Raw genomic sequence first — 22,647 nt, forward strand, 5'->3', positions numbered from 1 at the left:
ACTGACCCGGGTAGGCTAGCCTACTCAAGCAGCTCCATCCAGAGCTTGCAATGTTTCGGACTGTCTTCGCGACCTAATTGCATTTTAAAGTAAGCTATGGCTGCGTGCAGAACATTGTATGTTATTTCAGAAGTGAAAGAATGGCTTTTGTTGTGGATTTGCTTTTCACCTCGACAAGGAGCTACCCGCTCGTCTACAGACTCGTACTCAACGTAGCCTAACCGGCTGGCTGATCCGACTAACCTGTTTAACCTGTATTAATACACTGAATATTAATTATATATATCTTTATTTTGTTGTAACATTGAAAGATCACATTGAATATTTTAGAATGTAGGTAAGACAAGGGTCCAAATATAGAACCGTATATACCTGACACCTGACAGTGTTTCCCATACATTGACTAATCTGTGGCGGGGCGCCACACATTAATATTGTAGCGTCGGTGGATGTACATGTCTAACGTTGAATGAGTGTCTCCCAGAATGCAGTGCGAGTGAATGCTAGAATGTGTAATGTCGATTATAATAGTTGTAGTTACGTTTAGCATGTTGTGTATTTGTTAGCGTGTTAGTCTCTTTAGTTGTACCTCATGTGTTTATCCTCATGTTGATGTGTGTGGTAACACCCGTATTGTGTGTTACATGTGCGGCTGAGACTACCCCTGTGTTGCCCTATGTAGTTATCCATATGTCTGATTGTGTTTGAGTCTTCCTGTTCCAATAAATGGCCGTCCTGGCCAAAGGTGAATCTTGTCTGAGGGTGAGATCGCTACAATATTCTATGTTTAATTGAAACTAAATATAAGATCAAATCCTTGCATTGCCATTGAGCTGCGCTTTTTACGCACGCAGCCTTTCCTTGCCCCGCCCCGCTCTCTCTCGTAGCCCGCTGCCCCCCTCTGCATGTACATTTAACAAAATATTCACGATTGTTGAAGGATTGTTGTTGCCAGGCATTGCATAGAAGACGTCTGGCTAAATTGCTATTAAATCCGCTTAGCATTGTGACCATGCTGCGCAAATTTGTTCAAAACTGCTGCACTGAAGTGAACTCTGCTAAGGTCTTATCACAACATAGTAGGCTACATTGAAGAGACTAAACTAAGTTAAGTTATGCAATCAAGCAGTATCTCAAAGCTAACGTTAGAATACTGTTTGGATGTCGAATTTAGCATGCTTAGCCTACTTACAGCGGCTTGTCAATTTCGTTTGACGGGCTCATTTGATTGACTCTGACACTGAATGTTTGCAAAATCCCGATGTAAATGGAAAAGTATTTTCCAAAATTCAAAAGTGCTTGTCCCAAGGATATGAATTGCATCCACACATCAGCAGCCTTTTAACTGTGTTACAATTGCTAGGGTTCCCTCACGAACGTCTTAAAGTGACAGGCTCTCAATTAGACCTATACACTACCAAGACGATCTTAATACCCCCCCAAGTCAGCTACCGCCACAAATTGAATCCAATTCTGTGGGTAACACTGCCTGATATTGTTATTTATTATACGGCTCTTCACACTGCTAGTAGAACGCTCCATTGACTTGAATGGGATTTCCCAACGTTCTACGGTAAAATAAATTCATGTAATTACCGCTGCAAACATATAGGTTTTGTGCTGCTGATCATAATCACTCCGCAAGTATTCCGGTCACTTCTTGCATTGGAAAAGTGAAAGCAGACGGTTGATCAGCTGTGTTCTAAAGAATGTTTGAATCAAGTTCAGCGTGCAAACTATTTGTTTCTCAGCAAAAGCCACGACGAAAAGGTAACAATTAAGTGTAAAGAGACATATCGTGGAGTTTATTTTTTCGTTTTGGCAAGTAGCCATATAATAAGCGGGATAATGTATAGAACGCCGGTCATTATGGGAAAATAAGTCCCTTCAGGGCGAAACAAGATTATTAAATGTCATTATTCTAATATAAACTTTAGCTTGTTGTTGCATCCATCTACCTCCAGTAGTCTAGAAACTTCTGATTCTGGTCCAACTAACTAGACATAACCTGCAATATAGTAAATTGAGCCGAGTGCTACATTATCACCACAGAGAGATTTTCAATGTAACACCTGTCACTAGTCCCATCACTTTTGATGCAGAAGCCAGGATTATCTGCATTGTCATATTTCTTTTTTACCTCATGCAAACCAGCATGGCAAGAGTGTCAATTATTTCATTTTGTATGTTTTTTGATGTGCACACTGCATTTTGGAGAATAGATTTGGCAATTTCAGCAAGTTTGAGATCTTTGGCCATGTGTACTCAAACAAACTCAGAAATAAACCAGCAGAATCCTCCTCATTGTTTGTGCGGGACTGCACTGCTCCCACAAAAACTTAGTTCAACTACTTCCCCTATGCTCTTCACATAGTATTTTTGTCAACCTGTGTTTGACCCAATAAAGCCGAAATTGTTTCTCCAGTTTCCTCTCTCTGTCTCATCTCTAGCCATTGCGTTGCTGCATTTAAATGGCAGTGACTGGATGCATGCTTTTGAAATGCCTTATATTTTTCTAGTGCAGCTTTCCAATTACGGTATTCTGTCCTGGTAAAGACAATGTCTCTGTCAGTCGCGCCAGCAAACTGGCGACAGGGAAAGCAAAAGCATGCATCCAGTTTTATAGAGTACTCCAATCTGTACCAACTTGAATTGAATGACCGGAATACCTGACCGAACATTCGCTTTGGATATGCATGCTGTGTTGGCTGAGATGGTGCTTCATTATTCAGATCAAGCAAAGTATCTGTGGACGTAACCGGCGGACTATGTTGGGGCATGGGAAAGGGAAGCGTGCTGTGTGTATGTCTACTGCTACTGCTAGCTTGAGCTACGGGAGCCAGTCCAGTAGCCTCAGAGTCTGGTTTAGGAGCAATAGGCTTTGAAATTGGAACCAAAAATCGTTGCATGTTCAAATGTGTCCACTGTTCAATTTAGATGATATAAGAAATATTTATTTAAACCAATAACAACAATCTATATTATATCTGGCATAAACTTTATGGAAATATGATAGCCCTCTCAACTGAAGTATGAAACAGCAAGTGCCATGCACACAGTGTGGAATGGTAGGGAACGCTGCTGCTCCGTTATTTATACTATCCAACCAGCCTCAAAATTCGGCGGGGGCGAATTAGAAAACTTATTGGCAGGTTCACTGCTGTCAAATAAAATTGACCAATTAGGTGGGGCAGAAGAAATATTTGGGGGGGGGGGGTCATTGCCCCTCTGAGCCCTATAGACCTTTCCGGAATAAGTCCCGCCTCCGAAACATCCGTGTCCACCCAACTTCCAGTCGTCAAATGTCTATGGGAAATAACAGTGTGGCAAAGTAGAAAAAGCTGGTGGGCCGATTGGTGGGCCTACATACTTCTGGTGGGTCTACATACTTCTGCCATCTAGTTTCCACTGGATTTTTTGATTGTCGGTGCCGTTAAAGTAGTAAACGATTATTAATGCTAACCGGGAGCTAGTTCCGATGTACGCGGGCGGAGGAGGGCGTTAGATCTCGCTCACAACCTAACGTGATGGTCATTTTCACGTGTGATTTCAGTGGTCTATAAAAGTAAATAGTTTGCAAGGTTCAGCCTCTTTTCAACACGACTTAACTTTGGTTTGACTGTGCTGAGAGTTTGTTGGCTGTTGGCTGAGATATTTGAAAAAGAAAGAAGTCGCCGACAAAGACATGACGAGACGAGATTTTTTTTTTTTGTTCACGAAAGAGGCAGAGTCGTATTGAGTCGATACCTTTATTTTGCATGACCTTGATCAGAACAGTAACATTTTCAGAATGTATTAACAACCTATTAAACATGACGATTTCATGCAGGGTTAGTGCCACCTCCGTAGACAGGCTCTGGTGCCACGAACTCCATTTCGGTGAAGACAAACTATGAAACATTGCCGTTGCTATGCAACCTTGACTCGGGGAGTCGCGGCGTCCTAAGCGTGCGTTAGCTTAGTGCTTCTTACTGATATATTTCTACTTTAACGGCACCGACAATCAAAAAAATCTAGTGGAAACTAGATGGCAGAAGTGTGTAGGCCAATCGGCCCACCATTTTTTTCTACTTCGCCACCTACAGATGTTTGACAGGTATGATATTTCGAAACGCCATGTTATTTCCTATAGACATTCGACGCCCGGAAGTTGGGTGGACACGGCGGTTTCGGAGGCGGGACTTATTCCGGAGAGGTCTATTCTAGATCCGGCCATGTGGTCTGCAAGTCTGCAATGTTTCCGGCTCTGCGGGAAGTTAACCAGTTATCTCGGACTGCCTGCTCACTCAGTCGCTTGAGTTGATTTGTGGAGTTGTGGTTGCCAGGCCTATTTTGGGGGGCTAAGCCAAGATGTTCAAAAGCCCCCCCTACAAAAATATTGTATTTTCTTTTTTTTTTGGTTAAGGAAATTGTAACATGCCTGCACTTAACATAATAAACCAGACTATGAGTTGAAATAAATACTAATACTAATGCAATTAGAAGTTGTCTTTAATTTGGATATTGTTTCCGAGAGCGCTGGCGGGAGGGGTGAGGGGTCACGTTCGTTACATTTTCTGAAGGGGCAACTTGGCACTCAGCGTAAGAAATAAGAGAGAAATTGACAAAAGAGATTACAGATCACAGAGTGAAATTTGACCAGATGGATATATGAAGGTAGGCTACCTGACGAGTGTGAGGGAGAAGCAGAGCACGGTGAGTATGGGGCGCCAAATGTAACATGCCTTATTTCGTGGACAGAATAACTTTCGTGTGATGAAATACACATATTCATTACGAAACCATGTTACATCGTAACGCCTTTTGTCCACAAAATGCAGAAATTGGTTTGCATTGTGTCCACGAAACGCTGAAGAGAGCACATCATTTCGTGGACAAAATTGACTGGTGGCCTTTTCCTTTCGTGGACATAATGCTGAATGCAGTATTCACTGTCGTAGACGAATTGTTTGGTCAAAATAATTCTGTCTACATAATACGGAATGCACCTACACGCATCATTCTGTGCATCCTATTTCAATTTCGTCCACAGAAGTATTGTGTTGTGTTACAGAAGGCATTCCGTCCACGCAATAGTAACTTAACAACTACGAAATGCATTCAGTGACATATGCTTTCATTCTGTGGACGAAATGCATAATAGAATCACGTACAATAGATTTCGTGAGTCAGCAGTTTACGAAATGAATTATGCGTCACAATAATTTCATTAGGGGAGAGTGGGGACAGTTGCTCCACTTTTTACCTTTCCTTGTATATCTCAGAGACTGTTTTCAATAGAAAGGCCAAATTTGTATATTTAGCCCACATCTGTCACCTATCCATGTATAATTATGCAACATGTGTAAATATTATAATATTGAACTAAATGACATTTTAATTGAGAGAGTGAAACGTTGCAACTGCCCCCACACAAGGTGATGGTTGCAACAGTCTTGAGGGATAGTTGCAACACTTGACAAAAATGACAAAATGACAAAAAAATGACAAAAATCACTCTTGATTATCATTTATTTTATTTTTTTAAAACAGTGATGAAACAACACTTAATTTTGACTGCTCAGTATTAATTAATTAAAGAAACAGACCTAACAAAACACTCAGAACTGTTTTAATGAGACATCTTGAATTTGAGGCCATCTAGACCCTTTGAAGAGTGGGGAGAAAAAAAAAATTTGGCAGGATTTGCATTTTTCCAGTAATAAACATGACAATCTTTCAAATGACAACAGAATGTAACAAAACCTTGTATTAATTATTACAGTTAATTTGTACTGGTCAGTATTAATTAATTAGTTAAAGAAACAGACCTAACAAAACACAGCCATTTTGACTTTATAAACATCAGACAGAAAATTTTTTGTGGCATACATAAATGGACCTGCCATCAGTGCAGGCTTCATGGGCCCACTGCTTGCAGAGCAGGCATTGCAACCACACCTCTTTTGGTTTGGAGTAACTCTCCAAACAAACGATACAAGATGCATCATCTCCCTCTGAGTCGCTTTCCTTTTCTATGTGCTTTCTCTTTTGCTTTTTCTTTCCTTTCTTTTGGCTTATTTTTTCTGTTGGCTGGTTTGTGTTCTGAGCCAGCTTTCTCTTTACTTTCTTTGGTTTCTTTTCCTGTTCCAATGCCTCCTTTTCAGGGGTGTCTGTAAGGATGGCCGACTTACGTTTTCTCCTCCCGTTTTCTCTGGTTTTGCGTGGTCCAGCTTTTTGTTGAGATCTGATGGTCTCAGGTGAAAACTCGTGTCCTTGTTGACCTGCAGAGGGAGACAGGTCTGGCAGAGGAGACATGAGTAGATGGGAGGATGGACCAGCTTGTAGTGGAGGGGCTACAGAGGAAGGAAAGGACAGACCAGCTTGTAGTGGAGGGGCTACAGAGGAAGGAAAGGACTGGCCAGCTTGTAGTGGAGGGGCTACAGAGGAAGGAAAGGACAGACCAGCTTGTAGTGGAGGGGCTACAGAGGAAGGAAAGGACGGGCCAGCTTGTAGTGGAGGAGCTGCAGAAGAGGAGGACTGACCAACTTGCCCTGGAGGAGCTGCAGAAGAGGAGGACGGACCAGCTTGCCCTGGAGGAGCTGCAGAAGAGGAGGAACCAGACTGACTTAGTGGCACTGGAGGAGCTGGCTGGTCCGTAACCAGAGACGGAGCAAAGTCAGAATCATTGAATTTCTGACTATCAAAAGGCCAAATTCCAGTGCAGCTGAAAGCAGCTGAAACGTTGACTGGTGTTCCTGCCACTGGGAGGGCCAGTCTAACAATGCCAGGTATGTCATAGATAGTCATCGGCAGGCCTGGCTGGGATCTCATCCAAGAGTCGCAAAAGGCATTAATTTTCCCTTTGAGAGGGCCAAAAACGCATCGATCTAGTGGCTGCAGCCTGTATGAGCAGTGGGGTGGGAAAGACAGCATTATAATGCCATTAGCTCGGGCAAAATCGATTCCTCTGATAGAGAGGTGCGAGTAGTGGTTGTCAAGGATTAGTAGGACCTTAGCGTCCACTGATGCTCTTGTGTGCCGCTGGAAATGATGCAGGAATTGGATGAAATGTTCCTCCACCATCCAGCCTGAGGAGTTGGCTGTACCGATGCAGCCTGGTGGGCCATCCCTGATGAAGTGGTCTTTAAAGTGCACTCTCGGGAAAATAAACATAGGAGGAATAATGTTCCCCAAAGCATTTCCAGCGCATGCACGGGTCACAAGGGTCCCCCTCTCACCTGATGTGGCTGACCCCACCTGTCTGTCACCACGGCTCTTGGACTGTCGTGATGCCTGTTTCGTCCATGTTCCAAATGTCCTTTGCTTCAAATTGGTGTCTAGTAAGGACCTTCTCAAGGTTGTCAAAAAACATTGTGACATTGTGCCTGTTGAAATGAATGTTTCTTGTGAGGCTGGTTGCTTGGGGGCGCCGTATGGAAAGACTTGGTTATCTTGGTTATCTATCTACGGCCAGCCAAGCATGACTCATTCCAGGTTTCTGGGTATTTGGATTTGTAATGGACCGCAAGTTGAAATGGCAGTCGACGAACCTGAGAACATGAATGAAAAATAAATAAATAAATAAATATCATTCAAGGTTAACTTTGCCATACTCTCCCTCACAATGTTCCTTCATCTAGATCTTACTCACAGCCTTCACATAATTGCACATACACCTATACTTTTGTAACATCTGTCTTGTTTACCTCTTTAGTGCAGAGCCCATAAAATAAGTCTGCAGCTGTCTTTAAATAATCTGCCAGGAGATTTTCCTGGTGGTCAGAAAAAACCCTCCTTGGAGTCCAATAGCCTGTCCTGATCTCCTCTCCTGGACCTAATCTCTCTACTTTCTTAGTGAAACGGTAGAGTGTTGTGTGGCAAATGTTAAACTCTTTTGCGACAGACCTCACTGATCTGCCCTCTTTCTGCACCTAAGTTCAGAATGCGTAGAGGGACACCCCTGTCTTTTTTTCTCTTCCTGTCCCTTCCAAAGTTATTGACATACAGGAGGGAACATCTAGCTATTGAAATGTATTCATTATCAAGCCAATAAAACTTTATTTTACTTATATAAGTAAATATATATATATATATATATATATATATATATATATATATATATATATATATATATATATATGATATATTTTAGCTCATTTTAATAGATAATATTTTATATATATATATATATATATATATATTATATTTATATTATATATTATATATTTAGCCAATTTTAAATATATCATATAAGATATATTTTAGCTCATTTTAATAGATACTATTTTATATATATTGTGACGGAACTGTTTAAGTTTCGTCTTCTTTTTGGGTTTTGGCCAAAGAGTCAGAGGAACAGCAGCGATGCGGTGTAAAATGTTAATTTAATTTTAAGGCTTACCAAATCACAGCAAGCAATTACAGGTGATTAGGGGAATATACTAAGCAAAAATGAAAAATAGTTCTAAATAGCTATGGAAAAAAAACTTATGGAATAAACCGTTGTTAACTGTTAAACTATCTCAGAGTCACTAGGCCTACACGTCAAACACACAGGACTGGACTAGACTAGCACTGAAAAAGACTGACAAAAAGGGTGAACATATATACAGGTGACCAGCACCATTCTTAAATATAGGTGAACACACAACAAACAATTAACACATAATTCACAAGACAGACTCTGAGACAAAATGATAACATTCCTCTATAAACTAATAACAGATTCAGACAAACATGGCATAATAAACACATTCAAATGAGTACAGACAGGGACAAACATACAGAGCAACGTGATCAGGATTGCCCTGCTCCCCCCCTTACCGCTACCCATTTGAACGTGGCCAATTCCCTCCAGAACACAATAAACGGTCCATTGTTTCCCGGCGGCACCCTTTTGCTGCCGGACAGTCAGACGGAACAGAATGCAGCAGCAGCCGCCGGTAACCCAACATGCAAACACCTTACACAAAAGTTTGTGCACCAACTTTGTATAAATAAAATGCTATGCATAGTAAATAGTCTTTGTATAGTCGTAAATTCCATGTATTTGGCGCGAGTGACATTGTTTAAAGAGTTCGTGAATTTGTTTGTGTGTGCGTGCGTGTATCAAACGTATCCTAACCCATAGTCTGTGCCGACAGGGCGCTAGATATGTGCGGTCACATTTGGGACCGTCACATATATTATATTTATATTATATATTTAGCCAATTTTAAATATATCATATAAGATATATCATATAAGATATATTTTAGCTCATTTTAATAGATACTATTTTATATATATATATATATATTATATTTATATTATATATATATATATATATATATATATATATATATATATATATATATATAGATATATATATATATATTTAGCCAATTTTAATTATTATTGTCATGAGGGACAGTCGCAACACATGTGGGGACAGTTGCAACATAGCGTTGCAACCATCCCCACAGGGTCAGAACTAGCCATACTAGCTTAGCACATTAGCTTTGACACATGGTAGCTATGCCTATTAAAAGCTAAGAAACTGCTGATTTAAATGATACAACTTTACAATACTCTCTGCAAACAGTTTAGACACTATGAGAAAAATTCTGATCATAAAACTTTTCACTTTACCTTGCTTTTTGGTTCTCCCAGAAGAGATGATCAAAACTGGCGGCAATCTTGCAGAAAGAAGGAGGGTCCAACCGAGCATGTGCAAAATGAGTGTCATCACTCTAGCTTGTTTCTGATTGGAGAAATCTGCAGTGTTGCAACTGCCATACGTTGCAACTGTCCCACGAGACAGGCGTCTATTCATGGGTTTCATCAGGTCCCTTTCCACAGGTGTATTAATCAATCACCATGCAGTCTGCATTGGTAATTAAGGTGCTTGATTTTATACACCTGTGGAAAGGGACCTGATGAAACCCATGAATATGAGACAGGCCTTTTCTTCTTCAAAGATGGAAAATATTATCGAATTAATTATTTCAAACACAGAATGTCTACATATTTGACTAGGCTATCTGATGACAATGGATCATTATTCATTAAGTGTTGAGATGTTGTTCATTGAGTGAGATAGTAAGATCCAAATAGATAGCCAGAACAGATGACTAGTTTTAATCAAATGTAATTTACAAAGAGATCGTATCACACTGAAAACTCATATTTTGTTACTAACAAATAGCCTATATCGGTCCTTTGTCACAGTTGCATTATCAGCCCATGACCAAAACCATTCAGGAATTATTTGTTTTTGTGCCTTCCTGTTTTTATTTATTGCACTTTATTGTGAAGCACTTTGGTGCGGCTAAGCCGTCTGTAAATGCGCTATATAAATAAAATTGACATTGACATACTATATATGTTCTTCAGAAATCAAGGAGAGAAGATCTCAACGAACGCAAGGACTCTCCTGCAAAGACAAGTAAGTTCTTGTTGGTATTTCAACGCCACCTCCCTGCTGTAACTTAAACAGTTCCAATCGAGAGGATATATTTATTTTTGTTTGTCCCAGGTTCTTCTAGAGTTCAGGCAAATGAGACCTTGTCTGAGTTGAGGGAGACTCCTGTATCTGCTGGTCCACTGGAGGTGCCACAGGAGGAAGAGACCGTGGGGTGCTGTTTCTTCAGGTTCCCTAAGTTCAAGTTCTCCTTCAAGGTGGATTTCAGTTTATGCTAACACACGTTGCATATTAGATATTGAGTTAAACAATGTTGATTTCATAGACTAGTGAGTGAAGGACAAATCGAGTCAACATGATCTGTGAGTATGCACATGAAATATCTCCTCATTAACATTTGAATTTGAAATAATTAATCATCTCTTTCTAATTTTATCAGAAAATAATGAGGTGCTAAAGTTGCACATTGTGACTATGTCAACTCACTTGTAGAGAACAACAGTCTGCCAGGTAATAAAAACAACCAAAAAAAATCAGATACAAACATTGAACATTCATTCACTGAAACATTCATGAAATGTCTTTGCCATATTCTTCCAGGCTGTGCAACATCGTCTCATGAGATTCAGCTTGATAAGGCCACTGCTGAGCTGACTGCTTCCGAAGGTCAAACCAAGCCAGAAGAGACTGTATCAGGGCTTGACAACACATCCTCTCTAGAGATGTGGCCATCCCACACAGCTGTTTGAGTCAACTACACAGCCAGATGATCTTTTAGATTATCAGTCTTTTTCTCTAAATCTGGCTATTTTTATTGGACTTTTATCAGCCCGAATCCTTAATCTTTATTGTCTTTATTGTCACCTTTAAGTCAAAATAAATATGCATTCAATGACCATAGTGAGATTTGTATTTAGTCAAAATAACATCAAATTACTGACTTGCTGACCCCTGGTGGATGTAAAGTGTGCTATAATCTACAATAGATGTTCAAAAAATGATTGGGATTTATACAATTTTGAATGCAGTGTTTTATTTGAATTTTGCATTCTGTGTGAACAATAGTATTGTGTAGATTTCTGAAAAAAGAGACAGATACTTTGAAACTGTGTAAGCAGTTGTAAAAAAAAATGTTTGAGCTTTGTTCTGCGGGAGTCAGCAGTGTAGTTCTATTTTCAAACTCTTGATGGTGCTGTTATAAAACATGTTAAGAATGTACACGATCATAGTCATGTGTTCTGGTCAAATTCAGTTCAAATTGGGCAATGGTCTAGAATGGTCTAAATCAAGTTTTTATCGTGTGGTTAGTTCCACCACTAATAAGACTCAATAACACTGCAAAAACAAACATGGAGATGAGGGAGAAGGCTAGAAATAAACAAACTCAAAAGGAATTTTTGAAAAGAAAAAAAAAGTCTTTGAGAGGAAATAACTTTACAATGATTTCAAATGACATTAACAAACTTGACCAATATCACAAATATTATACACTGCATTTCCGCATTTTGAAAACAGCAAAGTGAGAATGGTAAAATTACATTAATATTTTCTATCAACATTGAATTGTTGAGATTATTGTGAGTCAAAATGTTATTACAAACCACAATTATATTCTTCATATATGCGTTAGTACCCAAGCCATTTCCAGTGGAAAGTATGTCCTGAGGAACACGGAAATGGATGAATTGTAATGCATCAAATTACAAGGTCAACATTTTGTATTGGTGATCTGCGCGTGTGGCTGAAAATGATGAAGATGATTTTGGGGAAGGGGGTGGCCATACGAACACTTCTAACAAGGGGAGAGAACGATGAGTGAGAGGATGTTGTCAACTCTAAAAGAAGCGAGAACAGATATCTGAAGATAAAACGGTGAGATGGTGTGATACTTTTGTCTTTAAAAAATAATTTAGGGTGTGCAGAATATACATTTTTAACCATTCTTTTTTATGACTTTACACCACACATATTAGTAATGCAAATTTGAATTCCTTGAGGTCTTGATAAATCTTTTCCCTTTTTTTCTGATTACACTTTGAGAGTTGTATTAATGCTTGTTTGTATTTGCTTATTTCCAAATATTCAAGTTTATATAGTTTATAAGTCCATAATTGTGAGTTGAAATACAGTTAAAAATACAATAATTCATGTTTTTAATAATTGCATTGAATCATGTTGCTGTATTATATGAGATACATGTTTGAAATATTACAGAAACATCGGAAGGAATCTGAAGGGTTATAAGACAGTGAATGGCAAATCCATGAGCTCAAACACTGAATCAATAGGAAAGGCAGAGTAATTCAACACACACTAATATGAAGCATACATAAACATAAGAATCAAACTATTACATATTCTGTGATACTGTCATTGTAGAATGTATTAATTCCCTGAAAATGTGCTTTGGTATTTATGGTTATGAAATTAGTAGCGCAAAACAGATTATCCTTTCCTATTGGTAATTTGATCAGAACTGATGGGATTTTTTTTTATATTATTCTAATTATACAAAGTGTTTTATCATTTAAATGCAATTTAAGGTACTTTTATTCACACTGTTATACTATTGTTGAAGCAAATTACTGCATTTGAACAATGATGAAAATATTTACTTTTTGACAAACCTTAACTATTTTGCTCTCCCATCCTGTCATGGAACAGTGAGCACAGAACCTTTCTGGCATAACACGCTTCAGGAGGACAAAATAGTTTGGAGGTTGGGAAACGAAACGGTGATATTTCCAACAGAACAAGTTCATTTCCTCGCGCCGGCTCTCAGGTTGGTCCAGCACAAACACATTTAAGTCATCAAGTCACACTGGTGAAAATATACCATGCTGTGGTTTCCTCCATTGTCCGATGGGACTCTCTCAGGGCTGTCTAGGGATCTCATCTGAGTGGAATTTAATTGGTCTTCAGGCACATAAGACAGCAGTAAAAATAAATAAATAACATTCACACTTTGAAGAATTAGGAGGGGCTTGAAAATATAAATTAATAAAAACATCCTTTAAACTGCTGTAGAGTGTAATAATTCACTTCAGGCTGACATGTGGCAGATATTTCTGAAAGAAAACACAAGCTCAGATTCCAAATGTCTTTCTCCAGTTTTTAGAAAACATTGTGAGGCTTGATTGACACTTACTCACACAACTATTGACATTGGTATATCACTATTTTAGTTATTTATTTTCAGACCTTCAGACAGGAAAGATGGAGGGCCAAGGCAAGAGAGCTGAGATAGAAAACCTTCCTTTTGCAGTTGTGGTTGACCAAGAGCAAGGGAGCGTTTTCACCATGGAGGCCATCGTCCACATAACAACACACCAGGATCTGGGAGGATCTTCTCAGCCCCAGTCTACACCTGAGAGTCCTGACCTGACACCTCCTCAGCCCACCAGCAGTGGTGTTGAGCCACAGGGAAACTGCAGGAGGACCAGAGAGCTGTGGAGGGGAAAGACGGACTTCCTCCTGTCTGTGATTGGCTATGCAGTGGATTTGGGAAATGTTTGGCGCTTCCCCTACATCTGTTACCAAAATGGAGGAGGTAATACATCATTTTGCTGTATATGAAGTGGGTTTATTTTGTACATTTGTATTCATCTGTATCACATCTCCTACAGTTTCTTTTCTGTCAGTCTCAAAGCAAAGTGAAATGTTGCTTTCATCCTCTCCTCGATTACCCATTTACCACGGTCCACAAATTGACCCTGACTTGCCAAACAGGTGCCTTTCTGGTGCCATACCTGGTGATGGCTGTGTTTGGAGGAGTGCCCCTGTTCTACATGGAGTTGGCATTGGGCCAGTTCCACCGGTCAGGCTGCATCTCCATCTGGACTCACATCTGTCCCATCTTCAAAGGTACAGCAAGGGTCAGGATGCCGGACACTCACAGTTCAGAGTCAGAACACAGGCAGAGGATTGCTTGCAGCTGAATAAGAACAGAGACGGTTGATAAAACATGTTCTAAAGAATCTTTGATAAGAACTTAGGGATAGGAATGCTACAGTTTTCAGATGGAGAGGAACCTAAAAGCAAGTAAATTAAACACTTTATCTGTTGAAATCAGTGAATCTACTCGTTCATAAATCAAGAAATCAATTAATAATGCCTTGATCTTTTCCTCCCTTGGTATGCAGGCATTGGCTACGCTATCTGTGTTGTTGCTCTGTACACAGCGTTCTACTATAACACCATCATGGCCTGGGCCCTGCACTACCTGTTGTCCTCCTTCCACTCCACGCTCCCCTGGACCACGTGTGACAACCCCTGGAACACCCCACGCTGTGTACTCTACAGCCCTGATGACACCAATCACACCTGGGGCAACACAGCCACCTCCCCGGCAGAGGAATACTACCTGTGAGGAATAGAAGTTTAAGGATTTCATTGAGAGTTTAACCAAGAGTATCGTTCAACAACATATCTAATTGAGACATACTTGAATATGACTGTAATTTTAATAAGTGATTTTTAAATTATTTGAGTATATTTCCCCCCTCTAATTTGTGCTACTGTTGGTGACCCTGCACCAAAATATTATTTCGTCTTCAATTAAAAACTTTGCAGCCTGATATGACAAAGGGGAAATTAGATCAGAGGCCAGGAGAGAGGAGTACTTGGGTCTCAGCCGAGGAGGAAAATAGGGATCAGAGCGCTGTCTTGTTTTTAGGGAGGGAGTGTTTATTCTCTCCAATTCTCACCCAAATATGCCGTCCCCCACCATCGTGAGGTTTCCATACGGCTCCCCTGGTTCCATCGGGCGCCAGAGATCCCTGTTTTCAGTGAAAATACACCCTTTAATCTGTCCCTCAGATGGGTGAATTTTTCCCTTTCATGAGTCTTCCGCTTAGCCGTGTGTTTTCTCACATCATTCTCACACTCCAATGACTGCTATAACCTCCGAATCTATTCAATATTATATGTATCCCATGCATTATATGTATCCCATGCAATATTCTATGTTTTCTGTCATGTAAAAATGCATGTGTCTACCATAAAATAAGTGTGTTTGTGATCTATCGGACTGTGTACATGTATCTTTATGTTTTTCTACTTGTCTGTCTCTATCTTATTTATCTTCTTAACGATCCCCTGCCCACCCATCCTGTCGGTCAGTAAGAGTCCCGAGTCATCCCTCTGCTCTCCCCTTCCCCAGACGTCACGTGTTGCAGGTGCACCAGTCTCCAGGCCTTCACCACCTGGGCTCGGTCAGCTGGCGCCTGGCCCTCTGTCTGCTCCTCATCTTCACCGTGGTCTACTTCAGCATCTGGAGGGGCATCCGCACCTCAGGCAAGGTGTGTCCGAGAGAATACAGGACCGTGGAGGTTCGACAGGGTTAACGTTAGTCCCTCTATGTGTACTGACTGTGCAAGCCCTCTCTCCCTCTTTGATGTCCTTTGATTCTTATTCATGCTAATTGTTAAGAGCTCGAGTGTTTGCTTTTCTTTGTGTCCGGTGTGTGTTTATTCAGGTGGTGTGGGTGACAGCCACTCTGCCCTACCTGGTCCTGTTTGTGATGCTCATGAGGGGACTTAGCCTCCCAGGTGCCTGGAGTGGAGTGCTCTACTACCTTAAGCCTGACTGGACCAAAATACTCCACACAAAGGTGTGCGTGTGTATGTTAAGATATGTGTGTGAAAGAGTCAACATACCTTCAAACCCTTCTGTCCCTTGAATAGGTGTGGGTGGATGCCGGCGCACAGATTCTCTTCTCCCTGGGTCCCGGCTTTGGGGTTCTGATGGCACTTGCCAGCTATAATAATTTCCACAACAACTGTTACAGGTGAATTTTGAATATGGTTTACACATGCAACACAAACTGAAATACATGTATTTGGTAATAAGAACATTATTGTATTTCGTAATAAGCTTTCTGATGCTTTACCTGATAACTGAATGCTTCCATTTCTGCATGTATTGTTGTATATCAACATACTGTTGTTCATTTTAAGAGACAGGAACAATGTTACCACTTTTGAAGCATGTTATAATAAGCATGGGAATCATCTTTAGAATTAATTTCCATGGTATTTGGTCACGTGAAGGAAAGAACACACCTACCGTTCCAACTAGCTGCCTCGGTTACACACTATGCACTTACAGTATGTGGTCTATGTCGGACCATCCCCATGAGACCCAAGTTAGCACGGCCGTTTCACAGTGTCCACATCTTGACCAAAACTCCTTGCTGCTGTTTTTAGTCATTTGTATGAATTCTGTGACATAATATAAGGGACTGTTGTTGGGAACTGCAACATGTATGTTGCCTTATTGACTGAACCCCCAGGGATGCCCTGGTTGGCAGTTGGGTAAACTGCTTGACCAGTTTCCTGTCCGGCTTTGTCATCTTCACTGTCCTGGGTTACATGGCCGAACTGAGAAAACAGGACATTGAGTCTGTGGCAAGAGACACAGGTAAGACAATTAACATCAACTATTGATGATGACTAAATCCCACCTCTCTAGTTTTGACTTCTGCGTTGTCCATGTACCTGTGTGCTTTTTTCTCTGTTAATGTAACCTACCTTATCCATGTACCTTGTCTGTTTGTATGCTCCTATTTAAAAACTGTAAAGTGTCTTCGAATGTCTTGAAAAATGTTTCATTTTTCAAGATACTCAAAGTAAAAACTCTTACTGATGTTACTGTAAACTGATGTGTAAACATTTGTTACTGTAAACCGATGTGTGTTTTGTCATGCATACCTGCTGTTTGTTTCTTTTTTTTTTTCTGAATCCCAAAATCCCTGTGTCTTCTGTAAGGTCCTAGTCTGCTCTTCATCACCTACACGGAGGCCCTCGCCACCATGCCGGCAGCCCCCTTCTTCTCTTTCATCTTCTTCCTCATGATCATTGCACTTGGACTGGACAGTACGGTATCTACAGACTCAGATTCATTCATCTGTACATAGAAACACCCTCAAACATTGAACGGAACAAATCTTTGTGATATTTATTTTAGATATTTAATTTGTAACTGGTTTCAGTTCGGATCTAATTTTGCTGAATGGTGGATTTGTTTATCAGTAAATCAGCAAAACTAATAAATCTGGACATTGTTACATTTACATGTGTGCAGGGATGTAGTGGTAAAATAAGAGGTGGGAAAACTACAAATTCTGTGATCACGGTGAGGTGGACTGCGCCATGCAGTATTAGATTTTTAAAAAGGCACTCAGAACATGTTTGATGATGGTGGAGGTTATTGTCCAATGTTTATAATAATACCAGTGGTATTAAATCTAAATGGATAACGTCAATTTATATTCATGCTCAAGCCAACTAAGCTGTATATAACCTACGATAGGTTACTGAAAGACATTAAAGGGAATTAGTTCTTGAAGCTGTATTGTTCTAAAATGTACCAGCATAGTAGGTAGGTAGTATAGCCTACATGAATACAATATTTCCACCAACAGGCAACAAAATTGCCCTGTTTATTTTCTGTTGTTTCAGTTGTCATATAATAACTAGTATAAATTACAAAAATGTCTACCACAATCCAGGTAATTTAGTTCTTTACACATAGGCTTCAGTAATGTTTTAGTAATGCTATCAATTGAGCATTGTATAGTTTAAATGTAGCCTACTGAATAATTTGAAATGACTGAATTCAAGCAGAAATTATTCTTTCATAATTGTATAGCCTACTTGAATATGGAGATCATGTGCTCCACCTCTGATCAGTCAGAGTGATAGTGTAGGCTACACAGAGGACAAAAGGTCAAGATTGTACTCTTTGTAGAGAAGGGCCATCTGAACAAAGCAAGTGTTTGCGGTCAGAGAAACGTTAGCCTGTCCATCAGCTATTTATTCTTCAGAACTCAGGTTTTCACTAACCTCAGTCTGTCAGTCAGCTCTTTATTTTGCTGATTGTCTGCCAGCTGAAGAATATGGCAGTTATTGGGGTGTGACCATAGTTTCATGTGTATATTTGGTTAACAAGAAAATTAAGCAAAGTAAGAGGGCAAAAGGCTATCTGAGGATAGATAAGTTTCCATGACCACACCCAAAAACGCTTTGTAAGGTGGATTGATGTCATATCCCTTATTGGTTTGCCAAGACGTCAGTCATCTACTGAGAAGGTGAACACCAAATTCTGATTGGATTGTTGTAAGAAAAAGGAGGCACTTTTGACCCCTTTGTGAGGATAAAGGATGGATGGATGAACTGCTCTTATCCATTTTCAGTGCTCCACAACACTTAGTTGTAAATTTATGCATATTTAAGGGTAATGCAAGGATTTTGTATTTAATTAGGTGTGCCCGACCGATTTGAGGGCCGCTTGGGCCAAATATGGCAGGGCTGTTTTTTTGTCCCAGTCCATCTCTGCCTCCACTACAACCCTGCATGTGTGTGCATAAGCAAGTGTGCTCTGTTCTGTTCTTACCTATAGCTGTGTGTGTTAGTTTGCAGGTCTGGAGGGGGTGGTCACAGCGGTGGTAGATGAGTTCCCTGGTGTCCTGCTGAGAAGGAGAGAATGGTTCGTTCTGGGCTTAGTGTGCTTCTGCTACTTCGGTGCACTCACCACTGTGGCATATGTGAGTTACACACACACACATACATACATACACACACAAACACACACACACACACACACACACACACACACACACATGCACACACCTGCACACACACACACACACACACACATGCACACACACACATGCACACACACACACACACGCACACACGCACACACACATTTTACTGTATTTGTGTCCACATATACATAAGAACACAAATGTGACAGGTGCAATAATTGCTCAGACATAATTCCGTCATATGACTGTTGACAATAATAAAACAGCAGCACAACAGATATTATTGTTACAAATACTTGGCTCGAAGCATTAGAACATAGGGAAGTCCACACATTAATTGTAATTATTCAAGAATATTTATTAAAGCAATGAATAAATGTCAGTATAATGAATAGAAAAGCAAAATGTTGTGCAAATGTATGTCGAGGGGTATGAATCAAAGAAACAAAACACCGACGGAGGAGCGGACAGAGAGCCTGCCTGCCCCATGGAGACAAGCTTTCTTATCTCCCGGGCAATCAGGTTAACTCCGCACACCTGCGTATCTCCAGCCACCCAGCTGCAACACAGACAGACAGCAGTAGAAAGGGGCGGGGCTGGTGCAGAGTGCAGACCCAACAGGGTCCTGACATTATGGATACACATACACAGACAAGCACACACACACACACACACACAACATGTTCACAGACGCAAACACACACACGCATCTTTCATCACCCTGCCTTTATTCTTTCTCCACAGGGAGGAGCGTATGTGGTGAAGCTGTTTGAAGAGTTTGCCACTGGCCCTGCTATCATTACGGTTGTCTTTCTGGAGGTGGTGGCTGTTTCCTGGTTCTATGGTAAACATAATCCTTTGAGGAATAATTTCCCCCTATGAAGATTGTGTTTATCATAGCAAATGTTTCTGGGATGCCTTTACATGTAAAAGATTAAAATTATGTCTCAGTGTTTTTCTAAGGTTTTTAAACGTGACTGCATCATGTACTGTATGGTTCATACTGTTTTGCTACAGGTGTCTCTCGGTTCTGTGGAAACGTGCAAATGATGTTGGGCTTCAGCCCTGGCTTGTTTTGGAGGACCTGTTGGAAGGTGTTCAGTCCCTGTTTCCTACTGGTGTGTGTGAGTGTGTGTGTGTGTGTGTGTGTTGGGGGGGGGGGGGGGGGGGCATGTTTCCAGAAAAATAAATATAAAATATGTGCCAGAGAAAGAAAAATGCATCTTATATTTACCATTTTATGGTGACTTCACATAGGCCACCCATATGTGTATAGATACTGTGTGTAAACCATGCACATATATTTTTAAGCATGGTTACCTACCGACAGTTTATTAAATGTTACATTTGTTAATTCAGGTGGACGAACTGAAAGTTGCCCAATACTGGCAAGACCCTATTCTAAGTTTAAGTCTAAGTGGCTCTGTGTGTGTGCAGCTCTAGGCGTGTGACCCATAACTCTCTTTGACATCCTCATTTAGTTCATCATCATCAGTTTCCTGGCGGTCGCTCCAGAGCTCAAGCTCTTTGACTATCTCTATCCTTCATGGACTACAGGCCTTGGGTACGCCATTGCACTCTCCTCTTTTGTCTGTGTTCCAGCATACATGATCTTCTACATACTCTCCACCTCTGGAACCTTCAAACAGGTAGGATATAAGACCGTAGGAGTGTGTGTGTGTTTTGGTTACAATTTATTTAAGGTTGATGCTTTAGTCAAAGATGACAGTACAGGAAAGGCATTCATTTGATCAGCATGTGTGCAATCTGTCTTTCCAGCTGCACCACTGAGTAACTCTCTAACTTTAGGTTACCTTGCCTTGGCCTTGATACCTACTGTAGATCAACACACAGACTTTGGCAGCCTGCTGACCTGTGGAGTGTTTTGATTCTGATGTGTTATTCTTCATCCACAGCGCTTGTTGCAAAGCATCACCCCGCCGCAAGATGCAGTACATGCAGAAGACACTATGATGACACAGCTGTGACCCCCCCCCCCCCCACACACACACACACACACAGAGAGAGAGAGAGAGAGAGAGAGAGAGAGAGATTCGCTCAACAACTTCAACAGGAAATTAAAAGGAAAAGAGCCACTGATCCTTGGGGCATGTGTGGAACAATGCTCATGAACTGCAGCTCACAGTCAGGACCTTTCCTCTGGGGAGATCGGAATAAACTGTTCGGTGACAAAATGCTTCTTTATGATCCTGGCCATTATGAAAGCATCTTTAAAATCTTCAAAAACAGAAGAAACATAATTCACTAACATGGTATCACAGTATTACCATAGTGGATACAGTGCATCATCGGTGTATTATCACGTAATCTCTTTCTGTTTGAACTACTGTTTCTGTCTAACACTAGAGGGCACTAGATTTTTAGGAAATTATAGCAGGGTGAGGGGTTCAAATGTAGCAGTGGATGCAAACGCAGAGCAGCACATTGAAATTGATACTCATGCTAGGCTAGGGTAAGAATATAATGACCTTCTTGTATGTCAAATAAGAAGTGAATTCATGCATTACATTGTAGATAGCAATTTAAATGTTTTTTCCACATTGAGGCATTGCAGTAGGTTAAATAAACACCCATGTCAACCATTCTGTCAGTTTCCCAATACAAGCAATAATTTATGGCTAACTAAAGCGCAGAATCGCTTTCTTCTTGTTGTCTCTGTACTTTAAACCTCAACGCTATTATCCCCCTGGTAATCCTAATCTCATCTCTTCTACTCTCGCCCCTAATCCCACTGCAGAAAATGATGGCATTGCACACAATTTTTGAGTGATTAGTGGGCACACTCTCAAGGACTACGTGTTTCGCTCTTAGCGTGTTTCGTTTGATTACATTTCATTGAGTTTTTCACTTAATATTTCATACCAAATGTGTATGTGTGTGTTTGTGTGTGTGTGTGTGTGTGTGTGTGAGACAGTGAGTGAGTGAGTGAGTGAGAGAGAGACGACGACATTCTGTGGTACGCACAGGATGAGACATGAGGGGCGAGGTTACAGCTCGTCTGCGACCAATTTCCTGTCAACATAACAGCTGTGCATGGGTGCACTGTATCTAGGAGACATTCATATAATTGGGTCAGTGTCTAAATCGTTCCCTATGAAAACCCCTCTTTCGATAACACACATTTAATTTAACTTTGGTGGATGGCTGTACCAAATGTATCGAAAATAACACATGTGTACACACTGGACGAATGTCAGCCCATAAAATACCAACAATAATGCCTAAAATATATTAGGCTACTGTGGCTCATGATATTTTCCTGTTCAAATGAATATTGTAATATTTAGCCTACCGACATCAATCGGCTCCCAAGCATTTTCTCCCGCAGTGGGTTGGCAAACATTCGAAAAGGACACAATACGGAACAGCAGCTGGATTTGCAGCTCGCATTTTCACATTATGGCCAGTTGTTTCAAGCCCTCATCACGTAAATTGGGGTCTATCTAACCAATTGAATCTAGGCAATTTTTTTCTAAAATGATGCCGGTGAATTCTGTTATCAAAAATCACATCATAGACCTGTTTAGCAGTTGAATCGTTAAGGTATCTATATGATACATTTCATCATTTATAGATACAATGTAATTTTGGGTAGGCAGCCATATAGACTCCAGCACACACAAGGTTAATGATAGTGTGGGGCTTGACAGCTGGTGGATCGTGCGCATGCGCATTACGCATCAACAAGGGAAAC

At 40.6% G+C, this 22,647-nt stretch overlaps 1 protein-coding gene across 1 annotated transcript; it reads left to right on the forward strand.

Moving 5' to 3' along the window:
* Positions 1-13,600: 13,600 nt before the first annotated feature.
* Positions 13,601-20,920, forward strand: LOC143112602 (sodium-dependent serotonin transporter-like). The gene is made up of 13 exons (XM_076274887.1): positions 13,601-13,934; positions 14,114-14,248; positions 14,527-14,749; positions 15,546-15,684; positions 15,861-15,995; positions 16,069-16,172; positions 16,677-16,804; positions 17,152-17,264; positions 18,798-18,929; positions 19,677-19,776; positions 19,950-20,050; positions 20,414-20,581; positions 20,849-20,920. The coding sequence occupies exons 1-13, from the start codon at positions 13,601-13,603 to the stop codon at positions 20,918-20,920; spliced, it is 1,884 nt and encodes a 627-aa protein (XP_076131002.1).
* Positions 20,921-22,647: the final 1,727 nt, after the last annotated feature.

This window comes from Alosa pseudoharengus, unplaced genomic scaffold, assembly GCF_046254945.1.
Source record: "Alosa pseudoharengus isolate Yale_2024_CS ecotype anadromous, Long Island Sound unplaced genomic scaffold, YU_APseudo_1.1 YU_APseudo_1.1_scf_8, whole genome shotgun sequence".
NCBI lineage: Eukaryota > Metazoa > Chordata > Actinopteri > Clupeiformes > Clupeidae > Alosa > Alosa pseudoharengus.